This window comes from Coregonus lavaretus (assembly GCF_964263955.1).
Source record: "Coregonus lavaretus genome assembly, chromosome: 8".
NCBI lineage: Eukaryota > Metazoa > Chordata > Actinopteri > Salmoniformes > Salmonidae > Coregonus > Coregonus lavaretus.
In genome coordinates, this window is record NC_139995.1 from 23,443,630 (window position 1) to 23,464,419 (window position 20,790).

Consider the following 20,790-nt stretch of genomic DNA (forward strand, 5'->3'; position numbering starts at 1 on the left):
TGTGGCTTTACATATTTCACTTTTATAAGAACAGTAACAATAAAAATGAAACCTCTTAATATGATCTGCATGTTCAGCATTTTGAATGAGCGAGAGTGTAAGACTACCATCATAAAACACATTTTCCATTTGAGTAAAAGTTTAAAGCACAATATTTTCCTGTCCATGACAAATTTGACTTCCCCTGACAGGAACACTGTTCACTGCTCCTCAATGGTTCCATTGGGGATAACCAGACAAGATTCCTCACCCTGACCAAATCCACAAGCACACAGCTGACAATAAAAAAAGTAAGACAACAGATCTGCCTCCCCACCTGGGGCATTATTTATCAACTGTGTGGAAATGTCTTACTAAATTCTGGCGTATGTGGAGATTCTAGGATTTGCGTGTGCAAAACATTATTGGGATTTATCAAACTGTCACACACACACACACACAACATACAGTGGGGGAAAAAAGTATTTAGTCAGCCACCAATTGTGCAAGTTCTCCCACTTAAAATGATGAGGCCTGTAATTCTCATCATAGGTACACGTCAAGTATGACAGACAAAATGAGAAAAAGAAATCCAGAAAATCACATTGTATGATTTTTAATGAATTTATTTGCAAATTATGGTGGAAAATAAGTATTTGGTCAATAACAAAAGTTTCTCAATACTTTGTTATATACCCTTTGTTGGCAATGACACAGGTCAAACGTTTTCTGTAAGTCTTCACAAGGTTTTCACACACTGTTGCTGGTATTTTGGCCCATTCCTCCATGCAGATCTCCTCTAGAGCAGTGATGTTTTGGGGCTGTCGCTGGGCAACACAGACTTTCAACTCCCTCCAAAGATTTTCTATGGGGTTGAGATCTGGAGACTGGCTAGGCCACTCCAGGACCTCCACCACTTTGAAAAGAAGGTTGACGACATCCGATCCTCGTTTGTTAAGTCTAATAACACTGCTGGTCCTGCTCACACTGCCCTACCCTATGCTTTGACTTCTTTCTCCCCTCTCTCTCCAGATAAAATCCTGCGACTTGTGACTGCAGGCCGCCCAACAACCTGCCCGCTTGACCCCATCCCCTCCTCCCTTCTCCAGACCATCTCCGGTGACCTTCTCCCCTACCTCACCTCGCTGATCAACTCATCCTTGACCGCTGGCCATGTCCCTTCCGTCTTCAAGAGAGCGAGAGTTGCTCCCCTCCTCAAAAAACCAACACTCGACCCCACTGATGTCAACAACTACAGACCAGTATCCCTTCTTTCTTTTCTTTCCAAAACTATTGAGCGTGCCGTCTTTAGCCAACTCTCTTGCTATCTCTCTCAGAATGACCTTCTTGATCCAAACCAATCAGGTTTCAGGACTGGTCATTCAACTGAGACTGCTCTTCTCTGTGTCACGGAGACTCTCCGCACTGCTAAAGCTAACTCTCTCTCCTCTGCTCTTGTCCTTCTAGACCTGTCTGCTGCCTTTGATACTGTGAACCATCAGATCCTCCTCTCCACCCTCTCCGAGATGGGCATCTCCGGCGCGGCTCACTCCTGGATTGCGTCCTACCTGACCGGTCGCTCCTACCAAGTGGCGTGGCGGGAAGCTGTCTCCGCACCACGTGCTCTCACCACTGGTGTCCCCCAGGGATCGGTTCTGGGCCCTCTCCTTTTCTCCCTATACACCAAGTCACTTGGCTCTGTCATATCCTCACATGGTCTCTCCTATCATTGCTACGCTGACGATACACAACTAATCTTCTCCTTTCCCCCTTCTGATAACCAGGTGGCGAATCGCATCTCTGCATGTCTGGCAGACATATCAGTATGGATGACGGATCACCACCTCAAGCTGAACCCTGGCAAGACGGAGCTGCTCTTCCTCCCGGGGAAGGACTGCCCGTTCCATGATCTCGCCATCACGGTTGACAACTCCGCTGTGTCCTCCTCCCAGAGTGCGAAGAGCCTAGGCGTGACCCTGGACAACACCCTGTCGTTCTCCGCCAACATCAAGGCGGTGACCCGCTCCTGCAGGTTCATGCTCTACAACATTCGGAGAGTGCGACCCTGCCTTACACAGGAAGCGGCGCAGGTCCTGGTCCAGGCACTTGTCATCTCCCGTCTGGACTACTGCAACTCGCTGTTGGCTGGGCTCCCTGCCTGTGCCATTAAACCCCTACAACTCATCCAGAATGCCGCAGCCCGTCTGGTGTTCAACCTTCCCAAGTTCTCTCACGTCACCCCCCTCCTCCGCACACTCCACTGGCTTCCAGTTGAAGCTCGCATCCGCTACAAGACCATGGTGCTTGCCTATGGAGCAGTGAGGGGAACGGCACCTCTGTACCTTCAGGCTCTGATCAGTCCCTACACCCAAACGAGGACATTGCGTTCATCCACCTCTGGCCTGCTGGCTCCCCTTCCTCTGCGGAAGCACAGCTCCCGCTCAGCCCAGTCAAAACTGTTCGCTGCTCTGGCACCCCAATGGTGGAACAAGCTCCCTCACGACGCCAGGACAGCGGAGTCACTCACCACCTTCCGGAGACATTTGAAACCCCACCTCTTTAAGGAATACCTGGGATAGGATAAAGTATTCCTTCTAACCCCCCCCCCCCCCCAAATTGTAAAGTGGTTATCCCACTGGCTATAGGGTGAACGCACCAATTTGTGAGTCGCTCTGGCTAAGAGCGTCTGCTAAATGACGTTAATGTGCCCTTGAGCAAGGCACTTAACCCTAATTGCTCCTGTAAGTCGCTCTGGTTAAGAGCGTCTGCTAAATGACTAAAATGTAAATGTAAATGTTGAAATGCTTCTTACGAAGCCACTCCTTCGTTGCCCGGGCGGTGTGTTTGGGATCATTGTCATGCTGAAAGACCCAGCCACGTTTCATCTTCAATGCCCTTGCTGATGGAAGGAGGTTTTCACTCAAAATCTCACGATACATGGCCCCATTCATTCTTTCCTTTACACGGATCAGTCGTCCTGGTCACTTTGCAGAAAAACAGCCCCAAAGCATGATGTTTCCGCCCTCATGCTTCACAGTAGGTATGGTGTTCTTTGGATGCAACTCAGCATTCTTTGTCCTCCAAACACGACGAGTTGAGTTTTTACCAAAAAGTTATATTTTGGTTTCATCTGACCATATGACATTCTCCCAATCCTCTTCTGGATCATCCAAATGCACTCTAGCAAACTTCAGACGGGCCTGGACATGTACTGGCTTAAGCAGGGGGACACGTCTGGCACTGCAGGATTTGAGTCCCTGGCAGCGTAGTGTGTTACTGATGGTAGGCTTTGTTACTTTGGTCCCAGCTCTCTGCAGGTCATTCACTAGGTCCCCCCGTGTGGTTCTGGGATTTTTGCTCACCGTTCTTGTGATCATTTTGACCCCACGGGGTGAGATCTTGCGTGGAGCCCCAGATCGAGGGAGATTATTAGTGGTCTTGTATGTCTTCCATTTCCTAATAATTGCTCCCACAGTTGATTTCTTCAAACCAAGCTGCTTACCTATTGCAGATTCAGTCTTGCCAGCCTGGTGCAGGTCTACAATTTTGTTTCTGGTGTCCTTTGACAGCTCTTTGGTCTTGGCCATAGTGGAGTTTGGAGTGTGACTGTTTGAGGTTGTGGACAGGTGTCTTTTATACTGATAACAAGTTCAAACAGGTGCCATTAATACAGGTAACGAGTGGAGGACAGAGGAGCCTCTTAAAGAAGAAGTTACAGGTCTGTGAGAGCCAGAAATCTTGCTTGTTTGTAGGTGACAAAATACTTATTTTCCACCATAATTTGCAAATAAATTCATTAAAAATCCTACAATGTGATTTTCTGGAAAAAAATCTCAATTTGTCTGTCATAGTTGACATGTACCTATGATGAATATTACAGGCCTCTCATCTTTTTAAGTGGGAGAACTTGCACAATTGGTGGCTGACTAAATACTTTTTTCCCCCACTGTATACACGAGCGCTACAACCCTGCCTGGAAAACTCCCTTCATTCACCTTTTATGGTAAAAAAAAATTCTGGGCCATGTCAGTTTCTAAAAGAAAGTGCAAAGGCAAATTTGATCACATCTGTGGAGGTGTGGGCAAAATGTTTTAAATCTTTTGCAGTGACTTTTTCAAACAAGAAATGCCTGCCGCCTATACAGCGAGTCCCAAATAAACACTAGCCGCGCATCCCGCAAGATTGATTGTCTATTCGAACAATTTAAAAGTAGGCTGAATGCTACAGGCCACACTTCTATGCAAAAAAGACAAATTATGGTTCAATAGATTGTGTTTTTATCTCATGCCTTGTTATAGGCGCTGAGTTTCAATAGGCTATGATGTTGCACTCCTACCACACAGCAATACTGTAGCCTATCCATACTGTCAAATATTTTAAATAGGCTACCAGTCTATTTACTTTCGAGCATGCTTGGCTATTGAATGAGCGATGGATAAATGGTAGGCTAAGAATTGTTGTGTAGCAGGAATAAACCAGTCATGTCAGAAAATATGATTATGATTTAGGCATATAAACTCAGAAAAAAAAGAAACGTCCTCTCACTGTCAACTGCGTTTATTTTCAGCAAACTTAACATGTGTAAATATTTGTATGAACATAACAAGATTCAACAACTGAGACAAACTGAACAAGTTCCACAGACATGTGACTAACAGAAATTGAACAATGTGTCCCTGAACAAAGGGGGGGGGGGGGGTTCAAAATCAAAAGGAACAGTCAGTATCTGGTGTGGCCACCAGCTGCATTAAGTACTGCAGTGCATGTCCTCCTCATGGACTGCACCAGATTTGCCAGTTCTTGCTGTGAGATGTTACCCCACTCTACCACCAAGGCACCTGCAAGTTCCCAGACATTTCTGGGAGGAATGGCCCTAGCCCTCACCCTCCGATCCAACAGGTCCCAGACGTGCTCAATGGGCTTGAGATACGGGCTCTTCGCTGGCCATGGTAGAACACTGACATTGCGGTCTTGCAGGAAATCACGCACAGAATGAGCAGTATGGCTGGTGGCATTGTCATGCTGGAGGGTCATGTCAGGATGAGCCTGCAGGAAGGGTACCACATGAGGGAGGAGGATGTCTTCCCTGTAACGCACAGCGTTGAGATTGCCTGCAATGACAACAAGCTCAATCCGATGATGCTGTGACACACCGCCCCAGACCATGACGGACCCTCCACCTCCAAATCGATCCCGCTCCAGAGTATAGGCCTCGGTGTAACGCTCATTCCTTCGACGATAAACGCAAATCCGACCATCACCCCTGCTGAGACAAAACCGCGACTCGTCAGTGAAGAGCACTTTTTGCCAGTCCTGTCTGGTCCAGCGACGGTGGGTTTGTGCCCATAGGCGACGTTGTTGCCGGTGATGTCTGGTGAGGACCTGCCTTACAACAGGCCTACAAGCCCTCAGTCCAGCCTCTCTCAGCCTATTGCGGACAGTCTGAGCACTGATGGAGGGATTGTGCGTTCCTGGTGTAACTCGGGCAGTTGTTGTTGCCTTCCTGTACCTGTCCCGCAGATGTGATGTTCGGATGTACCGATCCTGTGCAGGTGTTGTTACACGTGGTCTGCCACGGCGAGGATGATCAGCTGTCCGTCCTGTCTCCCTGTAGCGCTGTCTTAGGTGTCTCACAGTACGGACATTGCAATTTATTGCCCTGGCCACATCTGCAGTCCTCATGCCTCCTTGCAGCATGCCTAAGGCACGTTCGTGCAGATGAGCAGGGACCCTGGGCATCTTTCCTTTGGTGTTTTTCAGAGTCAGTAGAAAGGCCTCTTTAGTGTCCTAAGTTTTCATAACTGTGACCTTAATTGCCTACCGTCTGTAAGCTGTTAGTGTCTTAACGACCGTTCCACAGGTGCATGTTCATTAATTGTTTATGGTTAATTGAACAAGCATGGGAAACAGTGTTTAAACCCTTTACAATGAAGATCTGTGAAGTTATTTGGATTTTTACGAATTATCTTTGAAAGACAGGGTCCTGAAAAAGGGACGTTTCTTTTTTTGCTGTTTACAATTAAAGTCAAAGAAACATATTAGGCTGTATGCTGCTATGTGATCTCTTACCAACAGCAAATGCATCGGTTTTATCATTACGTTTTAAATGTTTTTATTAGCCCACCATTATTATAATTCCTGTGCATCAAACTCAAATTTTCCCCAGAATAACAATATTTGCTTGCAATATAATTGATCAACCACTAGAAGTTGTGCGTATGCATGGTCTGACCTGTACGTGATGCACACACTTTCTTTTCAAGTTCAAAATGGATAAATACCAACCTTTGCGGGAAAACTGGCGCACGCAACGTTTAGAGTCTTTTTTGTGTACACGCACCTTTGATAAACGAGGCCCCTGGAGAGCAGAACAGAACAGAACAAGGCAGAGCGGCTTATCTTTGATCTGGTTTTCCAAAGTTGTAATTGGTTGTAAATATGATATGACAACAATAGACCCCCAGTTACAGTCCTGCCTCTAGGCAATATAACTAAGAGAAGGGGTGATAAAAGCTTGTTAAGATGAATAATTAAAACCAAATATCCTGCTACCTTGTGGTTGGCTGATGGGTGTGACTGGATCAGTCTTGGGCTGCGCTGTTGGCTTGGTGGCTTGTGGTGGAGACGGGTTAGATGGGGTAGACTGCTGCTGTACACTGGGAGTCGGGCAGCGCTCTCTGACCACCGATGACGTGGGCTTGTCCTGTCCTTTACTGTCCTGGACTAATCGAGAAGCCTGGGAGTCCATAATAGAATATAGGGAAGAGGGAGAGAGAGTTAGTGAAACATAATATTTGACTAATGACTAGAGATTATTGATATATTTTAGGTTTACTGACACATTGTACATTGTTACAGAGTAATCCTCTCCCATTTCCATACTTCTGTTTGTGACTGCTGTGTACTCACCTGTGAGGGCGCTGGTTGTATCTGGAGGTTAATGGCTGTGAGTTGTACTGGCTGGGCTTTGGCTTGGCTCAGGGTGGAGTGGAGAGCATGTGGGCTGATGGTGGAGTGAAAGATGGTTGCCTGCTGGCTGGGTGTAGAGGGCTGGTGGTGAGAGGCGGGCTTGGGCAGCACAGGGATAGGGCCTGGCTGGCTAGGGGAATGGGGGACCAGGGAGGGAGTCTGCAGGTGGGGCTGGATGGAGGCAGTCTGCAGTAGCTGGCCCTGGGTCCTCTGGGAAGCCTGGGTCTGCTGGATCACAAACTGCTGCTGCTTGTGCTGCTGGACCAGGGAATGGGGCTGGATCTGGGTGTATGCTGGAACAAGAATTGAGAATTAGGATACATAAAATATCTGATAGTTAAGTCAGTAAATGCACACAAAAGGAAAAATCGACTCTACCCTCACAAAAATAAAAATAAAGTGCTCTTCTTTGCCAGTACGCCTATTGTTGACGAAATACCTTTTTGAAAAGCACACGACAGACTTGCCCTAAACCCTTGTCAAGCTTTTGACCAGCCATTACTTACTAATGTCTCCAAAGGGTCTGTCATCACCTGACAGGGCTTCTGCTGACAAAATGACAACCTGAGGACTTAACTTCCCAGAACCCAGGGACACAACTCATCAATCATGTATTGTACTGTCGTTTAGTGAAAAGGGCTCTACACAGCAACAGACAGAGTAGCCCTGGGCCAGACATATGCAGGAGGAAAGCCAGAGGGAAATAAGAAGAAGCCAATGCTCCATGACATGCTGTATGTAGTCATCTGTGAGTCAATCCCCAAAGCCTTCAGTTGCCCAAACAACTCTCCCAAGGAAACAATGAGGTTGGATCTGGCCCTCATCATTACTGAAATATAGAGAAAGGGTTCTCATGAATCATCTCTCCTAGGAGCTATTAACCGGTTTGTCTCAGGAGTAAGCCCTGGGGTCTTACAGTAGCTTCCCAATAGCTCAGATTATCTTAGTAAACTAACAGTGTCTGAGGTGTCTAACATTTACCTTTGTGGATCTCTTTTGATTATGAAGGATTGATGCCAAAGATATTAGGGTTCCTCCCTAGCCCCCCTTTTTAGTATATTTTGTGTGGGATAGGCTCCATCTGGTATGAATGTTCCTCTGTTTCGCAGTAACCACAGTCTCTACCCTGCTGTGAAAATAGAGACGTTTCCATCCGGCAGAGTTTCATGTCATTAGTCATTTATACCACAGGATCTTCTGGAAAGTGTTTGATTTTCACGTGGCAAAACTCTATGAAACCCACAGCATGTGGTTAGCTATGGTTTCACTAAGTACAGGGTGAAGACCGACACATCTCTCAGAAAGTAGCACTATAAAAGCCTTGGACGGATACTCTCAATTACATGATAACACAGTAAAGGCCTACCTACCACCCAGCCCTCACTAAGGATAAATGGAAAACAGAGGCTGTATAATAACGGCTATCAATTCAGCAGATAGGCCTAGCACTTGTATGAACAGATGAGTGGATTTCCGAACGACTGCACACCGGATACAAGAAACAACACTCAAAGTCCTGCTCGACAGCTTTCTCAAGCACTGTAATGAGTAACAGAGAAAGGTCTTGGACGGAGAGGAAGGGGGATTCATTTAAATGCTTTTTGTCCCTCAAGGCCTTGGGTTTAAGGCCTCGCCCCATGGCCCTAATAAGGTACCCTCCCCCATACCTGTGTGTTGTTTCAGAATGTCTAGAGGAAAGGACACGTGCACATTCCCTATGGGATTTCAATAGCAGACCCTGGAAAATCCCTGAGTTTCTACAATCTACTACTACTGCTGCTTTAGATTAGAAACCTCACCCACACGTCGCTGTAAATCACTTCATACATATCTTAACAGGTACACTGCATTCGGAAAGTATTCAGACCCCTTCCCCTTTTGCACATTATTACGTTACAGCCTTATTCTAAAATTGATTAATTATTTCTTTCCTCAATCGACACAATACCCCATAATGACAAAGCGAAAACAGGTTTAGACATTTTTGCAAATGTATTAAAAATAAACAACAGAAATACCTTATTTACATAAGTATTCAGACCCTTTGCTATGAGACTCGAAATTGAGCTCAGGTGCATCCTGTTTCCATTGATCATCCTTGAGATGTTTCTACAACTTGGAGTCCACCTGTGGTAAATTCAATTGATTGGACATGATTTGGAAAGGCACACACCTGTCTATATAAATGGTCCCACAGTTGACAGTGCATGTCAGAGCAAAAACCAAGCCATGAGGTTGAAGGAAATGTCCATAGAGCTAAGAGACTAAACAAAAAATGTCTGCACCATTGAAGGTCCAAGAACACAGTGGCCTCCATCATTCTTAAATGGAAGAAGTTTGGAACCACCAAGACTCTTCCTAGAGCTGGCCGCCTGGACAAACTGAGCAATCGGGCGAGAAGGGCCTTGGTCAGGAAGGTGACCAAGAATGCGATGGTCACTGACAGAGCTCCAGAGTTCCTCTGTGGAGATGAGAGAACCTTCCAGAAGGACAACCATCTCTGCAGCACTCCACCAATCAGGCCCTTTATGGTAGAGTGGCCAGACGGAAGCCACTCTTCAGTAAAAGGCACAACAGCCCGCTTGGAGTTTGCCAAAAGGCACCTAAAGGACTCTCAGACCATGAGAAACAAGATTCTCTGGTGTGATGAAACCAAGATTCAACTCTTTGGCCTGAATGCCAAGCGCCACATCTGGAGGAAACCTGGCACCATCCCTACGGTGAAGCATGGTGGTGGCAGCATCATGCTGTGGGAATGTTTTTCAGCGGCAGGGACTGGGAGACAGGTCAGGATTGAGGGAAAGATGAACAGAGCAAATTACAGAGAGATCCTTGATGAAAACCTGCTCCAGAGCGCTCAGGACCTCAGACTGGGGTGAAGGTTCACCTTCCAACAGGACAATGACCCCAAGCAAACGCCAAGACAATGCAGGAGTGGCTTCGGGACAAGTCTCAATGTCCTTGAGAGGCCCAGCCAGAGCCCGGACTTGAACCTGATCGAACATCTCTGGAGAGACCTGAAAATAGCTGTGCAGAGATGCTTCCCATCCAACCTGACAGAGCTTGAGAGGATATGCAGAGAACAATGGGAGAAACTCCCCAAATACAGGTGTGCCAAGCTTGTAGCGTCATACCCAAGAAGACTCAAGGCTGTAATTGCTGCCAAAGGTGCTTCAACAAAGTACTGAGTAAAGGATCTGAATACTTATGTAAATGTTACATTTCAGATTTTTATTTGTAATACATTTGCAAAAATGTCTAGAAACCTGTTTTTGCTTTGTCATGAGGTATTATTGTGTGTAGATTGTTTCTTTTCCTAATTTAAACTAATTTAATCAATTTTAGAATAAGGCTGTAATGTGAAAAAATGTAAGGAGTCTGAAGACTTTCAATGGATGATCAATGGAAACAGGATGCACCTGAGCTCAATTTTGAGTCTCATAGCAAAGGGTCTACATTTTTTTCTTCATTTTTTTTTTCTTCTAAAAACCAGTTTTTGCTTTGTCATTATGGGGTATTGTGTGTAGATTGATGAGGGGAAAAAATAATTTAATCAATTTTAGAATAAGGCTGTAACGTAACAAAATGTGAAGGGGTCTGAATACTTCCCGAATGCATGTGCATATTATGTGTGAGTGAGAAAATGGAGTGAGTGAGTGTGTTGGGCCCAGTGAGTGTGTCTATGCAAAGATTGAAATAAAAGGTCAATAAAGATATAAGGTTAACTCAGATAGTCTGTGTAGCTATTTTGTTAGCTATTCATCAACTGTATTGCTTGGGGATAGAAGCTGTTCAAGAGCCTGTTGGTATAAGACTTGATGCACCAGTACCTCTTGCTGTGCTGCAGCAGAGAACCTAGTCTATGGCTTGGATGGTTGGAGTCTTTGATGATTTTCAGGGCCTTCTTTTCACACCGCCTGATATAGAGGTCCTAGATGGCAGGGAGCTCGGCCCCAGTGATGTACTGGGCTGTCCGCACAACCCTCTGTAGCGCCATGCGATTGAGGGCGGTGCTATTGCCATACCAAGCAGTGCTGTCAATATGGTCTCAGTGGTACAGCTGTAGAACCTTTTGAGGATTTGAGGGCCCATGCCAAACTTTTTCAACCTCCTGAGGGGCAAGAGGCACTGTGCGTGTGTGTTTGGACCATTTTAAGTCTTTAGTGATTTGGACACTGAGGAACTTGAAGCTCTCGACCTGCTCCACTGCTGCCCAGTCAATGTGGATGGGGGCGCATTGTCCTATATTGTCCTTTTGATGACTTTGGAGGTCATAGCGGGACTTCTTGTACTTATTTTGGCTACCATGGTTTGGCTACCATGGTTAGAAGAAGAGATCTCCGTGACTTTGAAAGAGGGGTGTCAAAGGAGCATACAGGGTTTAAAGGGTGTGTGTATGTGTCTCAGTCACCAGATCTCAACCCAATTGAACACTTATGGGAGATTCTGGAGTGGCGCCTCAGATACCGTTTTTCCACCACCATCAACAAAAACACCAAATGATGGAATTTCTCAGAAGAATGGTGTCGCATCCCCCTCCAATAGAGTTCCAGACACTTGTAGAATCTATGCCAAGGTGCATTGAAGCTGTCGGCTCGTCGTGGCCCAACACCCTATTGAGACACTGTTGGTGTTTCCTTTATTTTGGCAATTACATGTAGCTTGAGAAGAAAACCTACGTCAAACATATCAATACTATGTGTGTTTTAAGTACTTGCAATGGAGCTACTATGTATGTGCACATGGAAGCATACAATGGCTTGATTAAGTAACAGAATGGGGAGATACTTTTAGGCTTACGAAACTGGACGCCATGTTTGGAAAAATATTAGACAAAACAAAACAGAAAACCACTGTGCAGTTAGCAGGGGCATAGAATGAGACTGTTAGTCTGCAAGGTGGTCTTTGTGGGCTTTGGTGCTGTTCTGAGGGTTTAGTAGTAGGGTGCTTGGAGAGCTTGTCTGTCAAGGAGGAGGTGATGAAAAGACTAAAAGTACACAATGAACTCAACTGCAGAACAGCTGCTTCCAGCCGATCCCCATTCAAGGAAAAAAATCAGCCCGTCTGTGGTTGGAGAAGCAGACACACGGCTGCTCCCACAAGATCTGCTCTCTACTTGTCTCGGAGGCTCAATTACTACACAGTACTAAAATAGACGACAACAATTAACTAGGCCTATTCCTGTGGCAGTGTTCTCTCATATGTCGAAAATAAAACTACATGAGACATTTGTTATGTAGCCTATTATTATTATTGAGGTGTTGATTGGAATTGTTTTATTCAAGTATTTCCTTCTTCAAAATTACAACATTCTGTTGCCTGACAGAGTAGAGTCCTGTAAGGAATCAACGTGCATAATGAATGACCCAGTGGATGACAGTGCACATAGAATCAGTGGAAGCCCCTTTCCAACCATAAACCCAGTCAGCCACCACAGCTGCTACTCCATCTCCCGCTAGTGTAATCCACTGAACTGACAGAGTGCTTCGCACATGTCCAGGGCACACCTGTCTGTCCCCCATCGCCACTACCGTGGCAACCAATGTACATTTTATGAGTTTAGGTAAGGTTTTCAGATTTATCCTCCCATTCATTTAATCTAAATCCATTACTTAAACAAAGTGAGACAGACACAGTTGTGCAGTCGCATGCTCAGCTAATCCATCCAGTCTGGCACAACACACAACCCATGCAGTGCTTAGCACACACACGCACTCTCACACACAGTCAGAGTTGGTCTGTTCAACTGCTGGCATAGATGAAGCCATTCTCTGTGACAAAACCATCCAGCTGCTGATCACACAATAAGTGGTCTAGAAAAACTCATCTGTGGCACAGAGCCCTCCATGGTTTCATATAGAAAAATCAGCTTGACTATTCTAGATGCAGAGCCCATGTTCTCCCCTGTAGTAGTGAATACAGTGGTTTAAAAAAGGAGAAAAATCCAATGACTGAAACTTAAGTCGATCTCAGATCGATTGTCTGCGGGGCCAAGTTAACCTCCCATTTCATGTAAAAAAAAAGTAATGACCATCATGCTTGTAGGGAAAGAGGTTAATTTTGAAGTTCCAGTACAATTTATTTTTATTTTTTATCTATATGACAGAAATCCATCGCAGTGACTGAGAACTCAACCCCTGCATACAGTAGAGAAAGCTATCAAAACAACAAGTAGACTTTTACAGCTCTCTATTCTTAGTTTACTGTAAACATAGGGGCACGTTTCCAAAAGCAGCAAACTCAGGAAGTAGCAACACTGGTAACATGATTTGACTGGTTGAAATGTAACCTAACATAACAGGTGTAAAAGAAGCGACTGAGTGGGGGCCCCCTATCCGGTTCAGGGGAAAAGGAAGCTAGGTTGAAGATACTACACTACCGGTCAAACATTTTAGAACACCAACTCATTCAAGGGTTTTTCTTTATTTTTACCATTTTCTACATTGTAGAACAATAGTGAAGACATCAAAACTATTAAATGACACATATGGAATCATGTAGTAACCAAAAAAAGTGTTAAACAAATCAAAATATATTTTAGAGATTCTTCAAATAGCCACCCTTAGTCTTGATGACATCTTTTCACACTTTTGGCATTCTCTCAACCAGCTTCACCTGGAATGCTTTTTCAACAGTCTTGAAGGAGTTCCCACATATGCTGTGCACTTGTTGGCTGCTTTTCCTTCACTATGTGGTCCAACTCATCCCAAACCATCTCAATTTGGTTGAGGTCGGGGGATTGTGGGAGGCCAGGTCATCTGATGCAGCACTCCATCACTCTCCTTCTTGGTCAAATAGCCCTTACACAGCCTGGAGGTGTGTTGGGTCATTGTCCTGTTGAAAAACAAATGATAGTCCCACTAAGCCCAAACCAGATGGGATGGCATATCGCTGCAGAATGCTGTGGTAGCCATGCTGGTTAAGTGTGCCTTGAATTCTAAATAAATCACAGACAGTGTCACCAGCAAAGCACCCCCACACCATAACACCTCCTCCATGCTTTAAGATGGGAACTTCACATGCGGAGATCATCCGTTTACCCACACCGCGTTTCACAAAGACACGGCAGTTAGAACAAAACATCTCCAATTTGGACTCCAGACCAAAGGACACATTTCCACTGGTCTAATGTCCATTGCTCATGTTTCTTGAGCAAGTCTCTTCTTCTTATTGGTGTCCTTTAGTAGTGGTTTCTTTGCAGCAATTCAACCATGGAGGCCTGATTCACACAGTCTCCTCTGAACAGTTGATGTTGAGATGTGTCTGTTACTTGAACTCTGTGAAGCATTTATTTGGGCTGCAATTTCTGAGGCTGGTAACTCTAATGAACTTATCCTCTGCAGCAGAGGTAACTCTGGGTCTTCCATTCCTGTGGCGGTCCTCATGAAAGCCAGTTTCATCATAGCGCTTGATGGTTTTTGCGACTGCACTTGAAGAAACTTTCAAAGTTCTTGAAATGTTCCGCATTGACTGACCTTCATGTCTTAAAGTAATGATGGACTGTCATTTCTCTTTGCTTATTTGAGCTGTTCTTGCCATAATATGGACTTGGTCTTTTACCAAATAGGGCTATCTTCTGTATAACCCCCCCTACCTTGTCACAACACAACTGATTGGCTCAAATGCATTAAGAAGGAAAGAAATCCCACAAATTAACTTTTAACAAGGCACACCTGTTAATTGAAATGCATTCCAGGTGACTATCTCATGAAGCTGGTTGAGAGAATGCCAAGAGTGTGCAAAGCTGTAATCAAAGCAAAGAGTGGCTATTTGAAGAATCTCATTTGTTTAACACTTTTTTGGTTACTACATGATTCCATATGTGTTATTTCATAGTTTTGTTGTCTTCACTATTATTCTACAATGTAGAAAATAGTAAAAATAAAGAAAAACCCTTGAATGAGTAGGTGTTCTAAAACTTTTGACTGGTAGTGTATATCCCTGAAAACCAGATGTTTCCGATTTCTTCCAACCCGCTGAGGGTGGTTGAAATGTAGTTGTGTTCCAGAAGAGGCATGAGGAATGCCCTGTTTGTCAGGCTACTGGAGGCATGATTTATGTTCCAGACTAAATTACTCAAAAAAGTCACAGGGGCAGAATATTCAGTGTCATCTAGAGTGCAGCAAAACCCATGCCTTCTCACAATAGCCAGTACTGAATCGAATACTCTCCATCATTTGAGCATACATGCCTACATTGTCCAAGGGTGCAATGGTGTCAACTTCATGAAATCCTAATATAGGAGTCTAGCCTGTGTGTAGAAGCTAGCTAACGTTAGGGTTGGATACATACCTGGAGTGATGAGAGGCTGTCCACTCACAGCTGTGACGCTGCGACTCATGTTTATAGCGCGCACCTCCGTCACTATGCTCTCCCCCTTCTTGCTCCCGTCCAAGAGACCGTCGGGCCAACTGCCCTTCCCCCCAGCGCCCTGGCTCCCCTGGCTCCCCTGGCTGGGGTTCTTGATCAGAGGAGAGGGCTGGATGGAGACAGGGCTCTGCTTTAGGCTGAGGGCCTGCAGGCTGTGTGTCTGAAAGGAGGACGTGGTTGCCCCCTGCTGGCTACGGATAGCCAGGTTCTGGACCTGAAAAGACACAGAGGTCAGGTCCCGGAGGCAATGAGACATGGCCTGGGGCAGGAGAGGTGGGGAGCACCACAGTCAAGGGTCCACCCACAGGCCATCACCAGAATTAGTGAAATACATTTTAGATTAAATTAGGTATCACAGCAATGGCATATTATTATTATTATTATTATTATTAGCTACAGCTAGGGTTTAAAGCAACAACAAAAAATCCATGACTGAAACTTAAGTCGATGTCAGATCAACGGGCAAACTATTTGGCTCGAGGGCCACATCTAGATTTCAAAATTCAACGGAGGGCCACACAGATTTTATTATGACCGATTTGTTTGTCAAAAAAGATTTGCGTGCCAGAAAAATGTGATTCGGAAATATTGAGTTCCATTATTGTTTCTACATACTTTCTATCTAGTTTTAGAGTGTGGCCTGGAGTGTTTTTTTTTTGTACCCAAAATAATAACCCCCCCCCCTCCCAAAACAAAAAACTCATGCATCATCCATATGATGGAAGTCTGTCGCAGTGATGGATAACTAACCCTTGGCTATACCCCCAATGTCTGAATTATGGTTACTTGTGTTGATCTTCTATGCCCTCTAGTGCAGTTCCAGGTTACTACAGCAGCTCTGTGTGTATGGCGTTAGCCTTTATAGTTGAGATAATAATAGTGTACCTGTGAGGAGGCGTGCTGTTGTCCAGAGGACTGCGTGGAGGTCTCAGACTGGACTGCAGCCACTGTGGCCGTAGGCGTGAAGATGAGCTGGGAGGACAACGGAACAGCACGGCCTAAGCTCCTAGCTACTTCCACAAGGTTACTTTGCTGTGCCTGAAAATCACACACCAACATACACTACCAGTCAAAGGTTTGGACACTCATTTAAGGGTTTTTCTTTATTTTTACATTGTAGAATAATAGTGAAAACATCAAAACTATGAAATAACATATGGAATCATGTAGTAACCAAAAAAAGTGTTAAACAAATCAAAATATATGTTATACTTGAGATTCTTCAAATAGCCACCCTTTGCCTTGATGACAGCTTTGCACACTCTTGGCATTCTCTCAACCAGCTTCATGAGGTAGTCACCTGGAACGCATTTCAATTAACAGGTGTGCCTTCTTAAAAGTTAATTTGTGGAATTTATTTCCTTCTTAATGTGTTTGAGCCAATCAGTTGTGTTGTGACAAGGTAGGGGGGGTATACAGAAGATAGCCCTATTTGGTAAAAGACCAAGTCCATATTATGGCAAAAACAGCTCAAATAAGCAAAGAGAAACGACAGTCCATCATTACTTTAAGACATGAAGGTCAGTCAATGCGGAACATTTCAAGAACTTTGAAAGTTTCTTCAAGTGCAGTCGCAAAAACCATCAAGCGCTATGATGAAACTGGCTCTCACGAGGACCGCCACTGCAGAGGATAAGTTCATTAGACGCTTCACAGAGCTCAAGTAACAGACACATCTCAACATCAACTGTTCAGAGGGGACTGTGTGAATCAGGCCTTCATGGTCAAATTGCTGCAAAGAAACCACTACTAAAGGACACCAATAAGAAGAAGAGACCTGCTTGGGCCAAGAAACATGAGCAATGGACATTAGACCGGTGGAAAAGTGTAGTTTGGTCTGGAGTCCAAATAGGAGATTTTTGGTTTCAACCACCGTGTCTTTGTGAAACGCGGCGTGGGTGAACGGATGATCTCCGTATGTGAAGTTCCCACCATAAAGCATGGAGGAGGTGTTATGGTGTGGGGGTGCTTTGCTGGTGACACGGTCTGTGATTTATTTAGAATTCAAGGCACACTTAACCAGCATGGCTACCACAGCATTCTGCAGCGATACGCCATCCCATCTGGTTTGGGCTTAGTGGGACTATCATTTGTTTTTCAACAGGGCAATGACCCAACACACCTCCAGGCTGTGTAAGGGCTATTTGACCAAGAAGGAGAGTGATTGGAGTGAGGCATCAGATGACCTGGCCTCCACAATCCCCCGACCTCAACCCAATTGAGATGGTTTGGGATGAGTCGAATGGCAGAGTGAAGGAAAAGCAGCCAACAAGTGCTCAGCATATGTGGGAACTCCTTCAAGATTGTTGGAAAAGCATTCCAGGTGAAGCTGGTTGAGAGAATGCCAAGAGTGTGCAAAGCTGTCATCAAGGTGGCTATTTGAAGAATCTCAAATATAAAATATATTTTGATTTGTTTAACACTTTTTTGGTTACTACATGATTCCATATGTGTTATTTCATAGTTTTGATGTCTTCACTATTATTCTACAATGTAGAAAATAGTAAAAATAAAGAAACACCCTTGAATGAGTAGGTGTCCAAACTTTTGACTGATACTGTATATGTAAATAATTCCTCCATGGTTTTGGGTAGAGACAAATTATACTGTAAACACCTGATCTTTCTCTGTCGCTTTCTTTCAATCTCTCACGCTCACTCTTACCATGCATAGTGTGTCAAAAAATCTTCAAGGGAAAAAAATGTCATCTAATCAGACTGAACTGATTCAGTTTGAGATGCAGGACAACACATCTTTCACACTCCTTCCAGCAGGCTGACACACAGTGGAGACACAAACAGCACACAAACACTTCAGTGTTGGGGAAGCTACTCTGAAAATATAGTTTATTAAGTAACCAATTACTTCACATTGGAAGAAGGTAAGCGACACTAAAGCTACCCTTAAGATAAATAAGTGTACTTAACTAAAGTTACTTTGAAAAAGTAGTTCACTACATCCAAACTACTTCATGATATATTATCTAAATATGAAATGTCAGACAACAAATTGCAAGAACAGATCACTCTGGAGCAGTGGAGGCTGCTGGGGGGGGGGGGGGGGGGGGGCAGCTCATAATAATGGCTGGAATAGAGCTAATGGAATGGCATCAAACCATGTGTTTGATGTTTTTATACCATTCCACTGATTCCACTCCAGACATTACCACGAGCCCGTCCTTACAAATTAAGGTGCCGCCAACCTATTAAACTCAAAAACTGTTTCAAGTGAGAATTAGGCAGGTCTGATGTTGAAACAATGGAAATCCTTGCCTACTTCACCCGTATTTTGTGTAGCAGTGTGTAGTTTCAGTAGTTAGCTACACCGCAAAAAAAAATGTATTAACTACTGAAAACACTACCAAGATTTGAATTTAGTTCAACTACCACCAAGCTCCTGCAAAATGTAGTTCACTACTCCCAAACACTGCACTTCATCACACTAAGCCTCCAGAAGTGTGGCTGAGCTAGCTAGTATGTGTGCCAGTGGGCATGCTTCTGGGGGCTTACCATCTGGGCACGTAGGTACATATGAGCCTGACTGGCAGTGAGAGTGGTGGGGCTGGATGGGCTTCCCAGGATTACGGCCTGCTGGGAGATGCTGCCGGCAGGTGCGGAGCTGACACTCTGGGCTCGGCTGATCAGCTGGGCTGCAGCCGGGGACGTGGTCAGGTTAATCTGGGGATAGGACAGAGAAGACAGGGAGGATTACAAAACAACAACAAAAACACTACACATCTTAGAACCCAACCCCTTAGTTACTAGACATGACTCACTGCACTCACTGTGGTCTGGGATGATCCTGTGTGCTGGGACGAAGTGCCATTTTGGGTGGAGCTCTGCCTTCCTGCCGCAATACTGGCCTGTGACATGACAGGTGCGAACCATTAGGGGAGTATGTAGGGGTCAACACTTAAATTCCTCTTCATCTGAAGATAACTGTTCGATTCACCAACCAAACTTTCAGAACCCTAACCACAACACTGGCCTTATCGCTCATCTTTGTCAAAACCCTAACACTAGCCCCCAGCCTTGTTGGAGGCCCGTTTCATTTCCCAGTTTAACAGTTCCTTGCGTCTCCCGTGCTCACCTGCTGTACGGCAGCCAGGCTCTGGAGCTGTGCATTGCTCAGGTGCTGCTGCTGCTGGAGGGCTGCTGTCTGCAGCATGAGGTGCTGCTGCTGCGCTGCGTACATCTGCTGCAGGTACTGCGCAGCCGTGTTGGGCTGCCGGTGCAACGCCTGCTGGATCACCTACAGTACACAGGGAGAAAAAGACAGGTTAGCGGTTGGGGTAATATTCTCAACAACAGGCTTTAAAAAGGACTTACATGGTTGGAGTAATACTTGGAAAAAATAAGTTCTTATTTGCATTGTTTTTACCGAACCATTAAAAAGCAGGTAGGGAGATTCCTTGGGTGGGAATGTGCTCCTCTTGTTAGGGAGAGTAGGCACATTGTAATGGACATGATCTTATCCTATACCAAGTCCTTCGGTCCCTGTGCACATCCTTTATTCAATCTTCATGACTCAAATTGACTGAAAACCTCAGCACAGTTGCTAAGGCAACAGGAGAGAGGGATTGACACGGGGCACATGGCCTAATAGAGGTCATCTGACCTAAGCCTCCAGGGGGCAAAGAGGGCGGTGATTGTGATGGAAACATCCATTCACTTCTCTCTTATTGAGCACAAAGGGCCAGGAGTCCACTATGTTGAGTAGGCAAGTAGTGACAATGTTGCTAGTTCTCTTGCTAAGGGCAGATGAGAGAAAGGGTAAAGGATAGAAGAGGCCTAGGACCTGTCTGTCACCCTTCAAAACTCAGAGTCAAATTCAGGCTGGGTTTCACATCGGTCAAGGGTCAAATAGCAGAGGACAGAGCCTGGAACTTGGAACCATAGCAACCCTCATCAGCTGTCATTAGTATTGACAGATTGCATGATGCCAGTGTACTACATCAAATAAACAATGATAAAACTATAAAATTGCACTTTTGTCTAAATGTAATAATAGTCTCATTTATTATAAGCGTTGCAGTAAATTCCGTAGTGAGCTAAGTGCAATTGTGGGCGGTTTACGGTACATGCATGTTTTACCAGCAGATGGCAGTAGGGTAATGACAATAATTGTATTATTGCAGGGAATGCAATGGGCAAAACAGTTCATGCAAAACATTTGAATGTGTGTGTCACACTGGACTGGCATGTTTTTTTTTACCCTGAAGTTTACCTGAACCGTCTGCCTGTCAGGAATCCCGCTGTACACAGAGATCTGAGGCACAGCCTGCCTCCCTGCACTGCTGCTGCTGGTGGTACTTGTGCTGGAGGCAGTGGTCCCAGTGCTGCTGGCACTGGAGGCTGGAGGCCCCTGTTCACTGTCCATGGTGCCCTCTCCTCGTTTGGCCCTTCCCCTGCTGCCCTTTGGACAAGCTCTCCTGAACCTACAAGACAGGAAACAGGGGTGTTACAATGAAGG

General features: G+C 45.1%; 1 protein-coding gene across 2 annotated transcripts in view; it reads right to left on the bottom strand.

Annotated features, from left to right (window-relative positions):
* The window catches only part of LOC311133833 (polyhomeotic-like protein 2), a 43,524-nt gene that overhangs the window by 4,993 nt on the left and 17,741 nt on the right, over window positions 1-20,790 (bottom strand). The window contains exons 2-9 of one of the 2 annotated variants that reach the window (XM_084167428.1): window positions 20,545-20,755; window positions 19,408-19,569; window positions 19,094-19,180; window positions 18,828-18,995; window positions 16,204-16,356; window positions 15,241-15,532; window positions 6,889-7,241; window positions 6,532-6,715 (exon numbers count right to left, since the gene is read on the bottom strand). In XM_084167428.1, coding sequence (XP_084023554.1) covers window positions 6,532-6,715; window positions 6,889-7,241; window positions 15,241-15,532; window positions 16,204-16,356; window positions 18,828-18,995; window positions 19,094-19,180; window positions 19,408-19,569; window positions 20,545-20,697 — 1,552 coding nt within the window. In that variant the 5' untranslated portion in view covers window positions 20,698-20,755. The remainder of the gene's footprint in view (window positions 1-6,531; window positions 6,716-6,888; window positions 7,242-15,240; window positions 15,533-16,203; window positions 16,357-18,827; window positions 18,996-19,093; window positions 19,181-19,407; window positions 19,570-20,544; window positions 20,756-20,790) is intronic. The other variant, XM_084167429.1, reaches the window with a different exon arrangement.